General features: G+C 43.1%; 1 protein-coding gene across 5 annotated transcripts in view; it reads left to right on the top strand.

The window, feature by feature from the left end:
• The window catches only part of NAA25 (N-alpha-acetyltransferase 25, NatB auxiliary subunit), an 87457-nt gene that overhangs the window by 24274 nt on the left and 42538 nt on the right, over positions 1-20645 (top strand). For 3 of the 5 annotated variants that reach the window (XM_051826818.2, XM_002719754.5, XM_070066220.1), the window contains exons 4-11: positions 1478-1596; positions 6651-6725; positions 8097-8204; positions 8572-8650; positions 10873-10984; positions 11860-11949; positions 13857-14026; positions 16652-16764. In XM_051826818.2, the coding sequence (XP_051682778.1) occupies positions 1478-1596; positions 6651-6725; positions 8097-8204; positions 8572-8650; positions 10873-10984; positions 11860-11949; positions 13857-14026; positions 16652-16764 (866 nt within the window). Of the gene's footprint in view, positions 1-1477; positions 1597-2712; positions 5540-5911; positions 6726-8096; positions 8205-8571; positions 8651-10872; positions 10985-11859; positions 11950-13856; positions 14027-16651; positions 16765-20645 lie in introns of those variants that run through there. The other 2 variants (XM_070066221.1, XM_051826817.2) reach the window with 2 other exon arrangements.

Genomic DNA, 20645 nt, shown 5'->3' with positions numbered 1-20645 from the left:
TGGTGCTGTGGTGTAGCGGGCTAAGCCTCTGCCTATGGTGCTGGAATCCCATATGGGCACCAGTTCAGGTCCCTGCTGTTCCTCTTCTGATCCAGCTCTCTGCTATGGCCTGGAAAAGCAGTAGAAGATGGCCCAACTGCTTGGGCCCCTGCATCTGTGTGGGAGACCTGGAAGAAGATCCTGCCTCCTGGCTTCAGATTGGCTCAGTGTTGCAGCCACTTAGCGATTAAACCAGCAGGTGGAAGACCTTTCTCTGTCTCTCCCTCTCTCTATAACTCTACCTCTCAAATAAATAGATAAAATGCAAAAAAATAAATAAGTAAATAAATGGTGGAGCAGCTGGTACTCCAGTTGGTGCCCATATAGGATGTTGGCACCATACTCTGCACCACTGACTGGCCCCCACCCCTGGTGTTTTAAAAGTTACTCTACAAATATTGGTTGAATATTTCTCTGTGACAAGTATCTTCGAATCAAACATGAAAGATTCTCTCTCTGCCCTCATGTTACTGATAGTTTATAAGGGGAATTAGATCACTAGGCAGCATACCATGTTAAGTGCTACAAGAGATTTATGAGATTCTAAGATGACAGAAGGAGGCAGTGATCAAATTTGGGTGGAGCAGAGATGGTGTTTAAGGAAAGTCTTATCTAGAGGATTTAATTTGAACTACGTCTTTGGTGATGATCACTCAGTAGAAAAGAGGAAAGGTGTAAAGGCATAGAGAGGGTATAGCACAGGGAACCTGGTGTGGAACTACAAATATTTTGATTGGCTAGATGATAAATCACTGTGACAAGTTAAGGAGAAAGAGACCAGCTCCTGGAGATTGTTGTAAATGTGATGAGGAAACCTGACCTAGCTCAGGCTGCATGTGCACCACATACCACCCCGCACCACCCCATACCACCCCGCACCACCCTGCACCACACCACCCTGCACCACACCACCCTGCACCACACCACCCTGCACCACACCACACCACACCACACCACACCACACCACACCACACACCACACCACACCACATACCACCCCGCACCACACCACATACCACCCCGCACCACCCCATACCACCCCGCACCACCCTGCACCACACCACCCTGCACCACACCACACCACACCGCACCACACCACACCACACACCACACCACACCACATACCACACCACATACCACACCACACCACACCACACACCACACCACACCACACCACATACCACACCACACCACACCACACCACACACCACACACACCACACCACACCACACCACACCACACCACACCACACCACACCACACCACACCACACCACACCACACCCAAGAGAAGAGTGACCAGATGAAGCATAGCAAATATTTTCTTCTTCCTCGTTAATCGGAGACATCTGTTTTCCTCAGATAAGAAAAAACTTAAATGCTGTTAGGGTTTTCCTTGATAACTGAAGTGTAACTTAAATCTTATTTCTTTTTATCTCAGCGGAGTTAGTTACAAAACTTTATGAGGCAGCCGTGAAGAAAGTTCCCAATAGTGAGGAGTATCACTCCCACCTCTTCATGGCCTATGCCAGAGTGGGTGAATACAAGAAAATGCAACAGGTAACTCGATCCCCAAACCTATGGGACCATGGTTTACTGCTAGAGGTAAAAGTCTCTTTAATGAGATGGAACTACAGTGGGATGGGGTGTGTGTGGAGAGTTGAATTAATGTTTTTGTATGTGGAGCTCAGTCAGTTAATTATCCTTACGTGTTTAAATTGAGCTATTATTGAAGTTCTTTAAATGTTTTATTTGGGAAAAAGTTGATTGTTCTTTTTTTGTGTGTGTGGCCTGATGGTGTATTTTGTTTGGTTGTAGTAAATTGCTTCACATTGTCCCACTTCATCAGATTGTTGTTACATTATCAGAAAATGGACAGAAATCCCAGAGCCAAAAAGTATAGACTGTTGAATGAGTAACTTTAAAGTTTGCAACTGATTTGTCAATTTAATTCTTTATAGCCTGCTGAGATTTTGTCTTTTTCAATGTTTATTTTTAACTGCCTGAAATGCATAGTGACAAAGGGAGAGGGAGAAAGAGAGACAGAGGGAGATACCTTTTGATCTTTTCTCTGCTGGTTCAGCCCACAAGTGCTTACAACAGCTGCGACTGGACCAGGCCAAAGCCAGGAGCCTGGAATTTCATCCCTGTCTCCCCTGTGAGTGACAAGGATCCATGCGCTGAGCCCTCACCTGCTGTTTCCCAGGATGTATTAGCAGAAGCAGAGGAGCCAGAACTCTAACCAGCTTTTTTATAAGCGATAGATGACCCAAGCAGCAGTTTGGATTAACCCTGTACAATATCACCTGCCCTATAGCCTGCTAAGATTTTTTTAAAGATTAATTTATTTATTTGAAAGTCAGAGTTACCCAGAGAGAGAGAGAGAGAGAAGTCTTCCATCCGATGGTTCACTCTTCAGTTGGCCGCAACGGCTGGAGCTGAAGCCAGGATCCAGGAGCTTCTTCCAGGTCTCCCATGCAGGTGCAGGGGCCTAAGGACTTGGGCCATCTTCTACTGCTTTCCCAGGCCATAGCAGAGAGCTGGATCGGAAGTGGGGCAGCCGGGTCTCCGGCTGATGCCAGTGCTTCATTCCAGGGTGTTAACCCACTGCACCACAGCACCAGCCCCTGCTGAGATTTTTAAACCTGTCAAGAGAAAAATGTCTCCTGTGATGCCTTTTTTTTTTTTTTCCCCTGAAGCAGCTTCTTTGCCAGTTGTTTTATGTTCAGAGTTCTTAATATACATGTTAAGGAGCCTCATTTGGACACATGTTTGGACTAGGATATGGGGCAAGCTGACATTCCCAGAGAAGTGAAACTTGTTATGATGTCATGCTAGTATTAAATGCTTTGTGAGTATAATGGCTCCTGAATACAAAGCTTTCTTATTTTGGATTTTGTTTTATCCTATACTTAGATTCCAACAATAGATAATTCAGGCAGGATAGAAGATACTATACCAAAACTTCTCTCCTCATAAAGTCAACCTTTTACAGAAAATTATTAGCTGATAGAGATCTTACATCATTGGTTCATTCCTCAAATGTCTGCAACTTAAGAGGCTGAACCAGCCCAAGGTCAGTAGCCTGGGACTCAGTCCAGATCTCCCTCATGGCTGTCAGGGCCTCAACTACTTGGGCCATCACCTGCTGCCTCCCAGGGTCCGTGAGCAGGACTCCAACCTAGGCCCTTCAGTATGGGATGTAGATGTCCCAAGGGACAATTTAACCACCGAGCTGAATGTTTGCCCCCTTTCTTTATATTTCCTTATGCAAGCTATCAGATTGGGAGTGTTTTTTTTTTCTTGGTTCAAATGTGATTTTTTTTAAATTATTAATTGATTTATTTGCTGATAATCTCTGGAAAAGTGTTCAAGAGATTGCAATTTATACTTCAATGTAAGATGGATATTTTTCTTTAAATTTGCAACACTAGCATATACATATAAGTCTGTAATATCAATTTATGTTCATTTTTATTTGAATGCCAGAGGTAGAGATACTCAGAAAGGGGTTTCTCATTTGCCACTTTACTCTCCTAATGGCTCCCAACATCTGGGGACAGGAGCTGGGAGCTAGGAACCCAATCCATTTCTCACTTGGGAGGCAGAGATCCAAGTACTCAAGCCATCACTTGGGGCCTTCCCAGGGTGTGCACTAGTAGGAAGCTAGAATTGGAGGCAGAGCCAAGGTTTGAATGTAGGCACTCTGATATGGGATGGTGGTGTCCCTGGTGGTATCTTAACTGCTAGGCCAAACACCTGCCCTTAATACTCTTTTTAAAAATCTTTGCATGATATAAAAATGTTTTCTGAAATTGTTAAATAAATTGATTTTTCTAACTTACCTCCAGAGTATTTGTACCCGGTATTAGAGATGTGGATGATACAGGCCTGTGTATCTTAATTTTATTCCAGGTCCTTGCCCCACAGAAATAAGAATTCAAAGCAGTGGCATTTATCTATCTGTCTGTCTGTCTGTCTATCATCTATTGCACAAGTGAGAAGAGGATTTATTTAACAGAGAGGGAACAAATATACATTGACCTGTGAGTGTGGCCCACTCCACACAGATAAATACTCATGAGTGGGCCAGAGGGTTGTCCATGAAAGAGAGAAAAGAGAGAACAGTACCTCCAAGCACAATCTATGGTGAAAAAGAGACCTCGCTCCTACTCCTAGCCTTTTTTTATGAGTTATGGGTGGTACCTTAATTGGATATACATGTGGGGTGGAGGTCTTAGAATGTGTCTTGGTCCCAAATGAGGCACTGGTGCAACCTGGGAAACACATATTAAGCCCACAGTTATAGACACGAGGTTAAATTACAGGGTTGCAAGGATTCCAGCTGCCTAGTTACAGACCCCAGGGACCCTGTTCCTGTGCATGTCTGTCTTGTCTCCGGATCTTCTTGGTTGCACCTCCAGGTGCTTTCACGTCTCGCTTCTATTTGATCTGCTGCAGCCTGGGGTAGCACCTTGTCTCCACCTCTTAACAGTGCTGTGAAAATACTCTTTCTGGGAGGGTACAGATGTCTACTTAGAGACTTCTATAGGATACTTTACTATGTCCAAACCCTTCCCCTCCTTCTCTTCTTTTTTTTAAAAAAAAAATTATTTGAAAGGCAGAGTGACAGAGAGATCTTCCATCTGCTGGTTCTCTCCCCAGATGGCCGCAACAGCCAGGGCTGGGCCAGACTGAAGCCAGGAGCCAGGAGCTCCCTCTGTGTCTCCTAGTGGCTATTTGGGCCATTTTCTGCTGCTTTCCCGGGTGCATTAGCAGGGAGCTGCATTGGAAGTGGGATGCCGGCATTGCAGGTGGTAGATTTACCCACAGATCCACACGCCAGCCCCTCAGACTCATTTTTCCCTGCTTACGGTTGATTGACTGACTTGCGCAATCAACCCCCAAATATTTGCAGTTGTACACTTATCCTTTTTTCTTTTAAAAAGATTTATTTATTTACTTGAAAGAGTTACACAGAGAGAGAAGGAGAGGCAGAGAGAAAGAGAGGTCTTTCATCTGCTGGTTCACTCCCCAGTTGGCCGCAACTGCTGGAGCTGTGCCAATTCAAAGCAAGGAGCCAGGAGCCTTCTCCAGGTCTCCCACACAGGTGCAGGGACCCAAGGACTTGGACTATCTTCTACTGCTTTCCCAGGCCACAGCAGAGAGCTGGATCAGAAGTGGAGCAGCCGGGACTAGAACAGACACCCATATGGGATGCCGGCACTGCAGGCGGAGGCTTTACCCGCTGTGCCACAGTGCTGGCCCCGCATACTTATCCTTACACCCGTCTGTGCCCAGGGCCTTCAAGGTCCACCAGAGAGGTTGCTACTTTGGAAAGCTTTAGTGATAAATTTCCACTCCTGACTTTCCCTTAATGAAAGGAAATAAACAACCCCATCTTCCTTGGAAAAAAACTAGCATGGATTTTTGTGTAGGGCATTTGTTGTTATTGTCAAGTATGTCTTAGTTATTTGTGTATGTGTCTTGTTTCTATCCCTAGGTTTTTTGTTTTTTTTTTTTTTTTTTTTTTTTTTTGACAGGCAGAGTGGACAGTGAGAGAGAGAGAGACAGAGAGAGAAAGGTCTTCCTTTGCCGTTGGTTCACCCTCCAATGGCCGCCGCTGCAGCCGGCGCACCGCGCTGATCCTGGCAGGAGCCAGGAGCCAGGTGCTTTTCCTGGTCTCCCATGGGGTGCAGGGCCCAAGCACCTGGGCCATCCTCCACTGCACTCCCTGGCCATAGCAGAGAGCTGGCCTGGAAGAGGGGCGACCGGGACAGAATCCGGCGCCCCAACCGGGACTAGAACCCGGTGTGCCGGCGCCGCAAGGTGGAGGATTAGCCTATTGAGCCACGGCGCCGGCTTCTATCCCTAGGTTTTAAGTGTCCTTGGAAGGGGTAGATAGTTATTCTGCTTCATTGGGGCTCTGTGTAATTTTGGAAATCAATTGATGATAGATTTTAAAAAAACATAAAACAGTAACTGATTATTAGCTGATGGATTCTTAGCATCAATTAGTAGTTGGCTAGTTACAAACAGATTATCAGTTATTCTCAAATACGTCTACTTTACTTCTTTTTGCTGCATTCCTACTTTTAAGTATTTGCATATTATATGTTTTATAATGAAAGGGTTTAGTTCTGAGTAATGATATCATAAAAGAACCTGATTATTTTCCAAACCTAAGAATTATTGTTTGAATTATGTCATAGTGATTTTTTCTAATTATGAACTTTAAATATATTGTTGGGTTTTCTTTGTTTTACTATAACTGGTTAGCGAGATGCATTCAGTAACATTTGTCTATTGATATGCATTTGTAAGCCAACATTTTTGTTTACTTGATAGTCCACCAGAGCTATATTGGATTGTAGTGTGTTCTAGAAATATTGGTCTTTAATTCTGAAAAGCGCTTGTTCAGGAGGTGAAGTGTCACACATGATGTTGTGAGATTCACCTTTGTGATCAGCTCTGTTAGTCATCAGGCAGTTAGGCTGACTGGGATATGTGAATGTGTTGCTGTTCTGAGAAAGTTCTTGCCACATGTCTAAATCATTGATTGTACTTGCCATGATGTTTTCTAAATCAAGTATTTATGGCCCTCTGTCTTTCAGGCTGGCATGGCTCTGTATAAGATTGTCCCCAAAAACCCTTACTACTTTTGGTCTGTGATGAGCTTAATTATGCAAGTGAGTATGGCATTCAGAATGGGATTGAGATTTGTTTTTACTTTTGTATGTGATCATTGTCCTTCGTGTATCTTCTGAACATCTTGGGTAATGTGAATGTGTTGCAGCATGTGTCATTAGAGGGACTTTATATATTGTTAGTTGACTTTTTAGTTGGGGATTATTTTTATGTGTTTGTTCATCTGCTTATTTGTGTGCAGCATGGACTGTTTACTCTGAATCTTAGATCCAGTGCTGAGATACGTGCTCAAGTATGAGCCTCGAAGTGCCTGATATAATAAAGACGAACTTGAGGTCTGGCTTTAAGAAAGTTTTGTTGGCTAATGAACAATGACTGGCGTGGTTATGTTTTCATCACTTCCCCTTTCTGAGCCAGTTTGCTCTTTTGTGAATGGAGATGCTTATCTGCCAGAACCAGAATGAGATTCTGTGTAGGAGAGGTTGGGGAGGAAGGAGGTCAATGTGATTAAGAACATGTGGTTTTACCAATGTCTTAGAGCTGTTGGAGTAATCTCTTAGCCTCAGTACTATTGTCTATAAAATAAGCATATATACCTTGAAAGGTTGTTTACAAGGCTTAAGTTAGTTCTTAGCAGGATCTCTGGCGGTTAAAACTTATATAAAGGTTATGGATCATCAAGTGTTGGAAAAGGAAAGCGTTTCAGATCTCTTTTTGAGATGTTTTCATATTAAATGAAGAGAACTGCCAGTTCTCTCTCTCTCTCTCTTTTTAAAGATTTATTTGAAAGGTGGAGTTACAGAGAGAGAGAGGGAGAGAGAGCTGTCTTCTCTCCTCTGTTTCACACCCCAGAAGCCCTCTCCATCTAGGGCTAGGCCAAGCCAGAGTCAGGAACCAGGAATTTCATGTGGGTCGCCCACAAGGATGTCAGGGACTTGAGTATTTGAGCTGTGATCCACTGCCTTCCCAGGCACCTTAACAGGTAGCTGGATTGGAAGTGGAGTAGCCAGAATCCAAATCATTGCTGATACGGGAGGTGAGTGTCTTAAGCAGCAGCTTGACTCTGCCCCAGTGTCTGCTCCCAGTTTTTTCTGCTTATATAATTTACTACTAACTACAGTTACCTTAAATTGGTAATTAAAATTAATGTATGATATATGTAATAAGCAGTATAGGCATATTCTTTCTTTGTGTATTTATAGAAAAATGAATAAATAACCCATTTTAAAAGTAAATTAAGTTGTGGAAGCTAAGTATTTCAAGACTGCACAGGATGATGAGTCTTCTGCTCTGATACTGGACACAGTAGATTGATAATTATGTGCCAGAGTCATGATGAGGGTCTACACAGTTACTGTAAATAGAGCAGCGGGGAAGAAGTTAGAATAAAACATTTACTTTTCTTCCTCTAGTCTATATCAGCACAGGATGAAAACCTCTCAAAAACAATGTTTCTGCCTCTTGCTGAGAGAATGGTAGAAAAAATGGTGAAAGAGGACAAGATAGAAGCCGAGGCTGAAGTGAGTAATTTAATTCCTACTTTTGTATTTTCATGATTTTGATAGTGCTAGTACAATATTACATTATAATATCATGAGCTATTGATTTAGTCCGTTTCAGTACCTGACTCCTCACCCTGGCCTTTCTGTGAGTGTGACACTGACACTTTGGAAGCCTTCAGCTTAGACATAATGTGCACTGTTTCCAGCAAGTACTCTGGGCTGAAATATGTATAAATGGAGGAGATACTGTTGTCTGATTCTTCCTCTCAGTTGCATCTCATTTGAAGACACTGCTCTTTCTATTAAATAACTTTCTGCAACTGTGTAAAGGACTATCTTTTTATTATTGAAGAGTTTCAATGGTTGCAATTTTTTTTTCTGTAAGGTTGAACTGTATTATATGATCCTGGAACGATTGGGAAAGTACCAGGAAGCCTTGGATGTCATTAGAGGGAAATTAGGAGGTAATTTTTAAGATTTTCTTAAAATTTTTTGCTATTTAAACATGAAAAATGTGTGTTATGGGAAATTTATCTTCATTCAAAAATATGAAGACATAAAAAAAACCATGATAGTTTTTAAATGTTCTTCCAGACTTCTCTGTTATAAATTTAGTTGTAAAATATTTTTAATTGAAAATAATTTATGGAGGGGTGGGCATTTGGCACTATAGTTAAGGTGTTACTTGGGATGCCTGCTTCCCGTACCTGAGTGCTTGGGTTTAAGTCCTGACTCAGCTTCCAAATCCAGCTTCCATGCACACCATGTCTGTGTCCCTCCCACCTCCGCTTCTCTCTCCTCCCTCTCCCTTTCCCTCTTCCTCTCTCTCCTTCTCTGCATGTCAGATAGTAAAAATGAAAATAAATAAGATTAAAAATAAAAATGCATTAAAAAAGAATTCATGATTTTAGAAAATTCAGGGCGTTTGAAACATTGTGCTGCAGATCTCTAAGCCCTGCCTTCAAGGCTGTCCTCTAGTTACTTGTTCCATGGGTCTAAAGTTGTACCTTCCCCTCCTCTGTCCTGACATACTGTAGCTGGCTCATAAGTAGTTCTATTTGGTTATCATCAAATAGAAAAACTTCAAAATGTGAAGTGTTAATGCCTGCTGTCAAGATTTTTACTCTGGATACTTTCTCTAGATACAGTACTCTGTTTATGAATGTGTCTGAGTTTGTGACTCCCGCTCTGCATACTCATATACCCAGTGTTTACTTTTTTTTAACTTAAATGTATGTCTTAACAGATATAGCCCAACGCCTCTCTTTCTTTCATGGCTGCCCTGTGTTCCATAGTAATAGATGTAGACTGTTTACTTGGCCAGTTCTTGAAGGATATCTAGCCCATTTGTAAGAGATGTGTTTACTGCATTCCAAATTTCCTTCCAGTTTGTATTCTTATAAGCTGTATTTGCAGTCGGTATGTAAGGGAGTCTGTTTCTTTGCACATTGACCACTCATTATTATCAATCTGTTATTTCAAATTTCTTATATTTTCAGTCTATCAGATAAATTGTCTTACATTTTTAAATTTCTTTAATTATGGAAAATTATATTTTTCATTTGTTTAAAGTCATTATTGTTTTTTTCTCTGAGATGCTTTTCCTTATTCTTATTTCTAAATGTTTGGTTAATCTTTTTCTTAGTAATTTGCAAGAACACTGGATATGTTGAAGAACTTAGCTGTTTTCTATTACTTAAAAATACTTCTTCCTTGTTGGTTGGTAACTTTGTAGTTTGATTTACCCATTCTTGTATTTTTGAACATTTAATACTCATTCTGCTTCCTAAATGTTTATACAGCTTTGATGACTTCCTTAGGAGAACGATGTCCTTACATTCAGTGGGAAGATTGACTGTTTATAAGTAGTCTCAGTGTGCTGTTCAGTATATTATGTGCAGTCATAAACTCAATTATAAATATTTGGTTGTATAAAAAGAGGTTTTTTATTTATTTGTTTAGAGAGGTAGAGTTACAGCAGTGAGAGGGAAAGACAGAGAGGGAAATCTTCCATCTGCTGGTTCACTCCCCAAATGGCCACAATGACATTTAAGACACAATCTGTGTCTGTGGACTGAATTTACTTGTTGCTATGTCACATTTGTGGTTTCCGAGTATATCTCGTCATGTACTAGATCTTCAATCTAATACATTCAAGATCCTGGGGTATTATAGAAAAAGTAACTTTAAAAATTTAGTATAAGAAATATACTTTTTCTTTTCAGCAAACTCTTTTTTTTTTTTTTAAAGATTTATTTGAAAGACAGAGTTACACAAAGAGAGATCTTCCATCTACTGGTTCACTCCCAAATGGCTGTAACAGCCGTGGCTGGACCAGGTCGAAGCCAGGAGAGGAGACTAGAACTCCATCTATGTCTCTCACATGAGTGGCAGGGGCCCAGGTACTTGGACAACCTTCCACTGCTTTCCCAAGCACATTAGCGGGGAGCTGGATCGAAAATGGACTAGTCAGGACTTGAACCAGCGTTCATATGGGATGTCTGCTGTATTACAACACAGGCCCCAGCAAAATAATCTTTAATAAGATAGTAGTTTATATCTTAAGTGGTTCCATTTTCTAAGAGAGTAAGAAAATGTGACATTTTCATTCTTGTGGTTGGACTTTATTCAGGATTTTTAGGAGAAATGAAACTGGCTTACCAACTTTTATCCCTTTCAATTGTAGAGAAATTAACAAGTGAGATTCAGAGTCGGGAAAATAAATGCATGGCTATGTACAAGAAGCTGAGCAGGTGGCCAGAGTGTAATGCCCTTTCCCGGCGCCTCTTACTGAAAAAGTGAGTAGATACTTCTTTGTGTACTATGAGACTTCGAGTTTCTGAGGCTTTAAAGCCTTGCTGTTGATTTTTTTGAGTCTGTATTCTGTAATTTCTAGGTACAGTTATTCTTTTTGTAGTTGTGTTGGGTAGATTTTATTTATTTGTTTATTTCAGAGGCAGTGTGAAATTTAGACAGATAAATAAAGAGATTGATTTAAACACAGAGAGAGATGAGACACAGAGAGAGAGCTGGTTTCCTCCCCAAATGCCCACAGCAGCCAGGGATGGGCCAAAGCTGAAGCCAGGATCCAGGAACTTAATCCAGGTCTCCCAAGTGGGTTGCAGGAACCCGGTTACTTGAGGCATCATTGTGCTGCCTCCCAGATGCTCATTAACAGGACGCTGGAGTCAGGAGCCCTAGCAAGGTATTGAACCTATGTATTCCAGTGTAAGAGGCAGTTGTCTTAATTGCTAGGCCAAATCTCACCGTCATGGATGTTTTCTAAAATTTTCGTTAAACCATTGTACTGAATATTAGTAAGGTCTTGAAATGAATACTGTAAATCAATAACATTGAATTTAATACTGCCATAAAAGAGAGATGCTTCCTTTCTTTATTCAGCGACACCCCCTCCAAATTTAGGAGTGCTTGTGAGGACAGTGTTCTAGACCTGGTCATTGTGTTGAAGGGAAGAGTAGTCTGTCAAAGGGTTTTCACTTTGGCAATGCCTCTGCGGTGCTGCTCTGGTGGGCAGTGGAGGGAAGCCAGGGATGGGCTACACTCAAGATGTGGGAACTTGTCGCTTAGAAAATAAGTTGAATGTCATGGTTCCTAAGGCAGCTTGGTCACAATTTGGATTTAACCCTGTGTGCATCATTCCATCTGATTTTAGCTCAGATGACTGGCAGTTCTATCTGACTTATTTCGACTCTGTCTTTCGACTCATTGAAGAGGCCTGGACGCCCCCTGCTGAAGGTGAACAGTAAGTTGTCTTCTTTCCTGATTTACAGGGACATTTTTACCTTGCAACAGAAAGATCCCCTTGTGAGCTTCATAAATTCTGTTTTTTTCTCAATAATATTCCTTTCACAGTAAGGGTTCATTTCTCATTTTTTTTTTAAAGATTTATTTGAAAGGCAGACTTACCAAAGAGAGGGAAAGACAGAGAGAGAGATCTTCTGTCTGCTGGTTCACTCCCCAAATGGCCACAGTGGCCAGGCTGGGCCAGGCCAAAGCCAGGAGCTTGGAACTCCCATCTGGGTCTCCCATGTAAGTGCAGGGGCCCAAGAACTTGGGCCATCTTCCGCTGCTTTCCCAAGATATTAGCAGAGAGCAGGATCAGAAGTAGAGCAGCCAGGACTAGAATCAGTGCTCGTGTGGGATGCTGGAATTGCTGACAGAGGCTTAACTTGCTGTTCCACAACACTGGCCCCATATCCCTTTATTATTGTTATTTTATTTATTTATTTATTTTTGACAGGCAGAGTGGACAGAGAGAGAGACAGAGAGAAAAATCTTCCTTTGCCGTTGGTTCACCCTCCAATGGCTGCCGTGGCCGGCGCACCGCGCTGATCCGATGGCAGGAGCCAGGTACTTTTCCTGGTCTCCCATGGGGTGCAGGGCCCAAGCACTTTGGGCCATCCTCCACTGCACTCCCTGGCCACAGCAGAGAGCTGGCCTGGAAGAGGGGCAACCGGGACAGAATCCGGCGCCCCGACCGGGACTAGAACCTGGTGTGCCGGTGCCACAAGGCGGAGGATTAGCCTAGTGAGCCGCGGCGCCGGCCATTGTTATTATTTCTAAAGATTTATTTATCTTGAAGTCAGAGAGACAGAGAAGGAAAGGCAGAGAGAGAGAGATACCTTTCATCCACTGGTTCATTCCCCAAATGGCCATAACGGCCAGGGCTGGGTCAGGTTGAAACCAGGAGCAGAGACTGGAACTCCATCCATATCTCCCACATGGCTACAGGGACCCAAGCACTTGGGCCGTCTTCCACTCCTTTCCCAGGTGCATTAGCAGGGAGCTGGATCGCAAGTGGAGCAGCCAGGACACTGACCAGCACCCATATGGGACGCTGGCACTGCAGGTGGCAGTTTTATGTGCTGTGCCACAGCGCTGGACCCCCATATCCCATTATTTTTAAGAAATACATGTTCATTGTACAAATCTTACCAGTACAGAAATATGTAGTTTATTAGTTATTCTTCCATTCCAGAGATAAATTCTCTCTCTCTCTCTTTTTTTTTTTTTTTTTTACTGAGGATACTTCTTGTTTAATGTTTATTTGTGTATTTGAAAGGCAGAAAGATTTCCCATCTACTGGTTCACTTCCCAAATGGTCACAATAGCTGAGGCTGATCAGGCCAATGCCAGGAGCCAGCAACTCAGTCTGGGTCTCCTACATGAGTAGCAGGTACCCAACCACACTTGAGCCATCAGCTACTGCCTCCCAGGGTTTGTATTAGCAGGAAGCTGGAATCATAAATGGAGCCAGGACTCAAACCAGGCACTCTGATAAGGGACGTGGGTGTTCCAAGCAGAATCTTAACTACTGTAGCAAATGCTTGCTCCTAAATTTACTGTTAATTCTGTCTTCCTTGAACATTTTGAAGTACCCTTGTATGTACAAAATATCTATTGTTTTTAAAGAAAGGGTTAGAACTGGTTGGCCATTTTGTAATAATCATATGCCTATCCTGGGAGTAATTTTATAACACCTTCTCTGTTTAAATATGCTGTGCGTTCTCTTTTATTCTCATTTGTATTATTTTATAATGGGTAAAGAACTTTTTAAAATTCTTTAATGTGTTTCTTATAATCAGCTTGGTTTGGCTTTGGGAAGGGCAGTAGAGGCAATAAAATGTCTTTTCATGTGTTTATACCCAGCTCCTTAGAAGGAGAAGTACATTATTCCACAGAAGAAGCTGTGAAGTTTATAGAAGATAGGATAATGGAAGAATCTAAAAGTTCCCGCCATCTCCGAGGACCACATCTAGCTAAACTGGAATTGATTAGGCGTTTACGAAATCAAGGTTGTAATGATGAGTATAAACTAGGTAAGAAACCGTGTGATATTTAGGAACCCTGGAGGGATGCCCTCAATGCCTACATGCAAGGGCCTATGGTGACCAAGCATGTCGAGGAAGCAAACATTTTCTTTCTTTCTTTCTTTCTTTTTTTTTTTTTTTTTAGATGTATTTTATTTATTTGAAAGAGTTACACAGAGACGTAGAGCCAAAGAGAGAAGGGGGAGTCTTCCATCTGCTGGTTCACTCCCCAGATGGCCGCAACGGCCGGAGCTTTGCCTATCCAATGCCAGGAGCCAGGAGCTTCTTCTGGGTCTCCCACGTGGGTGCAGGGGTCCAAGGACTTGGGCCATCTTCCACTCTTTCCCAGGCCATAGCAGAGAGCTGGATCAGAAGTGGAGCCAGTACTCAAACCAGTGCCCATGCTTCCGCTGTAGGCTGGGCCTTTAACCCACTGAGCCACAGCACCAGCTCCGCAAACATTTTCATAACAAAAAAATATTTACTAATGATTGGATCACTTGAAAAGCAAGTCCTCAGTCATGTGTTTGACTGGGTTTCTGCTAGCATCTGTCTCTGTTCCATCACAGTCCTTGTCAGATTCTCTTGCTGATTCAGCAGTAAAGGTGGGCCCCAGGGCTTGGAGGATCTTTAGCTGCTTTCCCAGAGGCATTATCAGGGAGCTGCATCATAAGCAGAGCAGCTGTGACTCTGTCACAAGCGGTGGCTGCTCCAAAATGCTGACCCCTCACAGTCAACTTTGAATTCCATGTTGACTTCTTTCTTTGGATCTGCCTTAGTAGCTTCAGTCTATTCTAGTTCCAGACTTGCAAGAGAAAATTTTTGTGAGTTTCAGGAAAAACACTGTTAATAGATTCCAAATAATTATCTTTTTTTTTTAAGATTAATTTTATTTATGTGAAAGAGTTACAGAGAGAGGTAGAGGCAGAGAGTGAGAGGTCTTCCATCCACTGGTTCACTCCCCAAATGGCAGCAATGGCTGGAGCGGAGCTGAAACAAAGCTGGGAGCCAGGAGCTTCTTCTGGGTCTCCCACACAAGTGCAGGGGCCCAAGGACTTGAGTCATCTTCCTGTTTTCCCAGGTGCATCACCAGGAAACTGGATCAGATGTGGAGCAGCTGGGACTTCAGTCGGCTCCCAAATGGCATGTTGGCACTGCAGGCTGGAGCTTTAACCTGCTGCGCCACAGTGCTGGCCCCATAATTGGCTTCTTTCTAAAGCTATATGTGAAAGTGTTTGAATCTGCCTGATAACTGCTTCATTCATCCCTTTTCTTATTCTTTCCACTTAGAAGCCCTGTCTTAAAAATGTGTGAATTTGTCTAGTCTCTACAAAAAGTTTTTACTAGACTAGTGAGTTATTCTCATTCTTTTTTGGATAACAGAGTCCTATGAGACTCTGATTGAAGCTATGGGCCTGTCTTAGGTAAATGTGAATAGGAGCTGGGACAGAAAATCCTAAAATTTTACAGTCTTCAGTTTAAAAATCCCTGCTTCTGGGGCCAGTGCTGTGGCACAGCGGGATAAAGCCCTGGCTTGAAGCACTGGCATCCCATATGGGCGCTGGATCTAGTTCCAGCTGTTCCTCTTCTGATCCAGCTCTCTGCTGTGGCCTGGGAAAGCAGTAGAAGATGGTGCAAGTCCTTGGGCCCCTGCACCCACGTGGGAGACCCGGAAGAAGCTCCTGGCTCCTGGCTTCGGATTGGCACACCTCTGGCTGTTGCAGCCATCTGGGAACCAGCGGATGGAAGACCTCTTTCTCTGTCTCTATCTCTCTCTTTAACTTTGTATTTCAAATAAATAAAATAAATCTTAAAAAAAAAAAAATCCCTGCTTCTTGGAGCTGATAAGCTCCAAAAACACACAATCAAATATAAGGAAATGGAAATGATCAGTTTATGCTGTGTATGTTTCACTGTATCCTATAAAATGTGTTACATGTGAAATAAAACAATTTTTTAAATATTTATTTATTTATTTGTAAGACAGAAAGATCTCTCTTTTTTTAATTATTTTTTTCATGGAGTTTTTTTTAAATTTATTTATTTGACAGAGTTAGTGAGAGAGAGAGAGACAGAGAGAAAGATCTTTTTCCCTCCGTTGGTTCACCCTCCAAATGGCTGCTACGGCCAGAACTATGCCAATCCGAAACCAGGAGCCAGGTGTTTCCTCCCAGTCTCCCAAGCTGGTGCAGGGGCCCGAGTACTTGGGCCATCCTCCACTGCCTTCCCAGGCCACAGCAGAGAGCTGGAATGGAAGAGGAGCAACTGGGACTAGAACCTGGTGCCCATATGGGATGCTGGCACCACAGGTGGAGGATTAGCCAAGTGAGCCACGGCGCCAGCCCCAGAGAGATCTCTCATCCACTGGGAAATCCAACGTATCTATTTAACTTCTAACTTAATGAAAGCTTCACATTTCCGTAGTGATAAGTAAGCTGATTTTATAAGATTCAGCTGCTTTTTTAAAAGTATTTGTTTATTTTTAAATAGGCAAGCCATTTCCTGGCCATCATTCTCATTCTGCAATCAAGCAAGATTTTAAATTAATTCAAATAAATATTTTCAAATTAAACCTCTCTTAGATTAGAAATTCTTTCAATCTGTGAATAATGTGGTGATTTCCTCTCCTCCTAGGTGACCCAGAAGAATTAATGTTCCAGTATTTCAAGAAGTTTGGAGATAAACCGTGTTGTTTTACTGACCTTAAGGTGTTTGTTGACCTCTTGCCTGCTACACAGTGTACAAAAGTAAGTGCATTTCAGAATTGTGTTAGGTGCTCCTGTTGGTTGAATTGAGGTTAAGTCTTTGGGATTAGTGAACAGAGGTATGCTAACTACCCTGACAAGCTAGGTTCTCTTGTGTGCTAACACATTGGAGGCAGGAAGTTTTTGAAGTTACAATTGGAGTAACTCCTGGCAGTTGATTGCATTCTTCCTTGTTTTGTCTTTTGTTTATTTTGAGGTAATTGTGGATTTACATACAGTTGGAAAAATAACACAGATCTCAGATACATCCATTTTGTTCAGAGGAAATGACTTACATGACCATATTGTCATAGTACAGCTAGGAAATTGACATTGGTACAATCCACTGATCTTACTTGGATTTAGCTATCTTAAAAACATTTTATTTAATTTTATTTGAAAGGCAGAGAGACAGGTTCACTCCCCAGCTGCCTGCAACAGCCAGGCCAAAGCCAAGAGCCCAAAATTCCATATGGGTTCCTAGGCGTGTGGCAGGGACTGGACTATTTGAGCCATCATAACCTGCTTCCCATGGTTTGTATTAGTAGGAAGCTGATCAGAAGCAGGACTCAGACCAGGAACTGTTGATAAGGAACCTGGGTGTCGCAGGGGGCAACCTAACTGCTGCGTCACATGCTTGCCCCAGATTGAACCAGTTTTGCATGCACTCGTGTATGTGTATGGAGGGTGTGTTTAGGGAAGTACGTAGTACACAGGAATTCATGTGACTACCAGAGTCCTCATTCTGCCCTTTCATAACCCATGACTACTTCCCTGTACTTTCTATCCATCTATGTCTCTGGCAGCTACTTATAAGTTTTCTGTTTATAATTTTGTCATTTTAAAAATATTATATAAATGGGACCCTACTGATTCTCTGGAGAGTCATCCAAAATGTTGCTATATCAACAGTTCATTCCTTTTTATTGCTATATGGAATTCCATGGTATGAATATACCATAATTTAATTAGTACTTATTTTTTATTTTGGTCCTTTGAGGCTTTTATTTGTATGTGTGTATTAGATCCCTAGGATAGGAATCCCAGGATTTTTCCCTCCTGTGTTTTTGTCTTGCTTTTTCCTTGTCCATGATGCCAGCTAAAGTTGTCACTAAAAGGACACTAAACTGGTGGGATGGGGGCAGATTATTCTGCCATTTTCAGTTCACGTCAAATCTGAGGCTAATGGTTCGCCCATGCTTAACTTGCCTGTGAGGTCCACTACAATTTTCCCAGCCCTGTGATTCTGTCATTTCAAATTCTCCAGTGTAACCATGGTTCATCGTCACAGCTGGAAACCTGACAGTGACTGGAGTATGGCCTAGCAAGAACCTGCTGCTTTCCTCCCTTTTGGCATTGTTGATGGTCTTGAGAGCATGAACCAGGACATTCATGTGCACCATGACAGACTGCTTGTTTAAGGGCTAGAATTTTCTGGTATTTTCAGTTTCTGACTTTTTTATTTTATTTATTTTATTTTATTTTTATTTATTTTTTTGACAGGCAGAGTGGACAGTGAGAGAGAGAGACAGAGAGAAAGGTCTTCCTTTGCCGTTGGTTCACCCTCCAATGGCCGCCGCGGCTGGTGCGCTGGAGCTGGCGCATCGCGCTGATCCGATGGCAGGAGCCAGGTGCTTCTCCTGGTCTCCCATGGGGTGCAGGGCCCAAGGACCTGGGCCATCCTCCACTGCACTTCCCTGGCCACAGCAGAGAGCTGGCCTGGAAGAGGGGCAACCGGGACAGAATCCAGCGCCCCGACTGGGACTAGAACCCGGTGTGCTGGTGCTGCAGGCGGAGGATTAGCCTAGTGAGCTGTGGTGCCGGCCCTGACTATTTTAAATAAAGCTGCTGTGAACATTAGTTCGTAGGCTTTTTGTATAAATATAAGTATTCACTTCTGGGGCTAGTGCTGTGGCATAGCGGGTAAGGCTGCCGCCTATAGTGGTGTCATCCCATATGGGCACCAGTTTGAGTCCCAGCTGCTTCACTTCCGATCGAGCTCTCTGCTATGGCCTAGGAAAGCAGTAGAAGATGGCCCAAGTCCTTGGGCCCCTGCACCCACGTGGGAAACCTGGAGGAAGCTCCTGGCTCCTGGTTCCTGGCTTCAGATTGGTACAGGTCTAGCCATGGCGGCTAACTGGGGAGTGAACCAGTGGGTGGAAGACCTCTCTGCCTCTCCTCCTTTCTCCGTGAAACTGTGACTTTCTTTCTTTCTTTTTTAAATTTAATTTAATTTTTTGAAAATTTTTTTTGACAGAGTTAGTGATAGAGACAGAGAAAGGTCTTCCTTCTGTTGGTTCACTCCCCTAATGGCCGCCACAGCTGGCGCTGCGCTGATCCAAAGCCAGGAGTCAGGTGTTTCCTCCCAGTCTCCCAAGCACTTGGGCCATCCTCCACTGCACTCCCGGGCCACAGCAGAGAGCTGGCCTGGAAGAGGGGCAACCGGGACAGAACCGGCTCCCCAACCAGGACTAGAACCCGGAGTGCTGGTGCTGCAGGCAGAGGATTAGCCTAGTGAGCCACGGCACTGGCCCAAAACTCTGACTTTCAAGTAAAATAAATAAATCTTAAAAAAGAAAAAAAGTATTCACTTCTTTGGAAAGCATTCCTTATAATGCAGTTGCTGTGTCCTGATGATAGCTGCACGTTTAACTCTATGAACTAGCCAAACTGTTCTCCATTTAAAATTTTTATTAGCAATGTGTGAAGATGCAGGTTCTCTGCATTCTCACCAGAGCTTTTCATTAACCCCCTGACAGATCTGTGTACTGATGTTTTATGTGTGTATTTACCAACTGTATATCCCCTTTGGTGAAATGTCTGCATCTTTTGCCCATTTTCTAACTGATTTGTTTTTTAGTTTTTACTGTTGAATATTTTTTCTTTTTTTTTTTTTTTTCTTTTTTTATTTTTTTTTTTGACAGGCAGAGTGGACAGAGAGAGAGAGAGAGACAGAGAGAAAGGTCTTCCTTTGCCTTTGGTTCACCCTCCAATGGCCGCCGCGGCCGGCGCGCTGCGGCCGGCGCACCGCGCTGATCCGATGGCAGGAGCCAGGAGCCAGGTGCTTTTCCTGGTCTCCCATGGGGTGCAGGGCCCAAGCACCTGGGCCATCCTCCACTGCACTCCCTGGCCACAGCAGAGGGCTGGCCTGGAAGAGGGGCAACCGGGACAGAATCCGGCGCCCCGACCGGGACTAGAACCCGGTGTGCCGGCGCCGCTAGGCGGAGGATTAGCCTAGTGAGCCGCGGCGCCGGCCGAATATTTTTTCTTAAAAATTTTTTTTTTTATTTGAAAAGCAGAGTTACAGAGAAAGAGAGAGGAAGAGGGAGAGGGAGAGGGAGAGAGAGAGATCTTTCCTCTGCTGATTCTTCACCAGATGGCCACAGTAGCCAGGGCTGGGTCAGGCAGACAGCAGGAGCCTTTAACTGTCCAGCTCTCTCACATGGGTGGAAGGGGCCCAAGTACTTGGGCCGTATCCTGCTTTTCCAGGCACATTAGCAGGGAGCTGGATTGGAATTGGAGCAGCCGGGACGTAAACCAGTGCTCACATGGGATGCTGGTAATGTGGAAGGTCGCTCAACCTGCTGTGCCACAACTGCTGACCTTACTGTTGAGTTTTGAGAAATCTTGATATAATTTAGATTCAGGCGCTTTGTGGAATATATACTTTGAGATATTTTCTCCTAGTGTATGCTTAGTTTTTTTTTTTTAATCCTCTTATTAAGATGCTTTGCAGCTCAAAGTTTTAAATTTTGACGGAATCTATTTGGCTGTCTGGTTTCTGATATGCTGAAAACTATGGCATTTAATCACTAATTATTTCAAACCATGAGTATTCTTGCTGAAGTAGTCTGAAACAAAACCCTAAGAAATCTTTTAAAATA

The sequence above is a fragment of the Oryctolagus cuniculus genome, chromosome 21, assembly GCF_964237555.1.
Source record: "Oryctolagus cuniculus chromosome 21, mOryCun1.1, whole genome shotgun sequence".
Lineage (NCBI taxonomy): Eukaryota > Metazoa > Chordata > Mammalia > Lagomorpha > Leporidae > Oryctolagus > Oryctolagus cuniculus.
The sequence above is the reverse complement of the archived record's forward strand: the minus strand, read 5'-3'. Positions and strand labels throughout refer to the sequence as shown.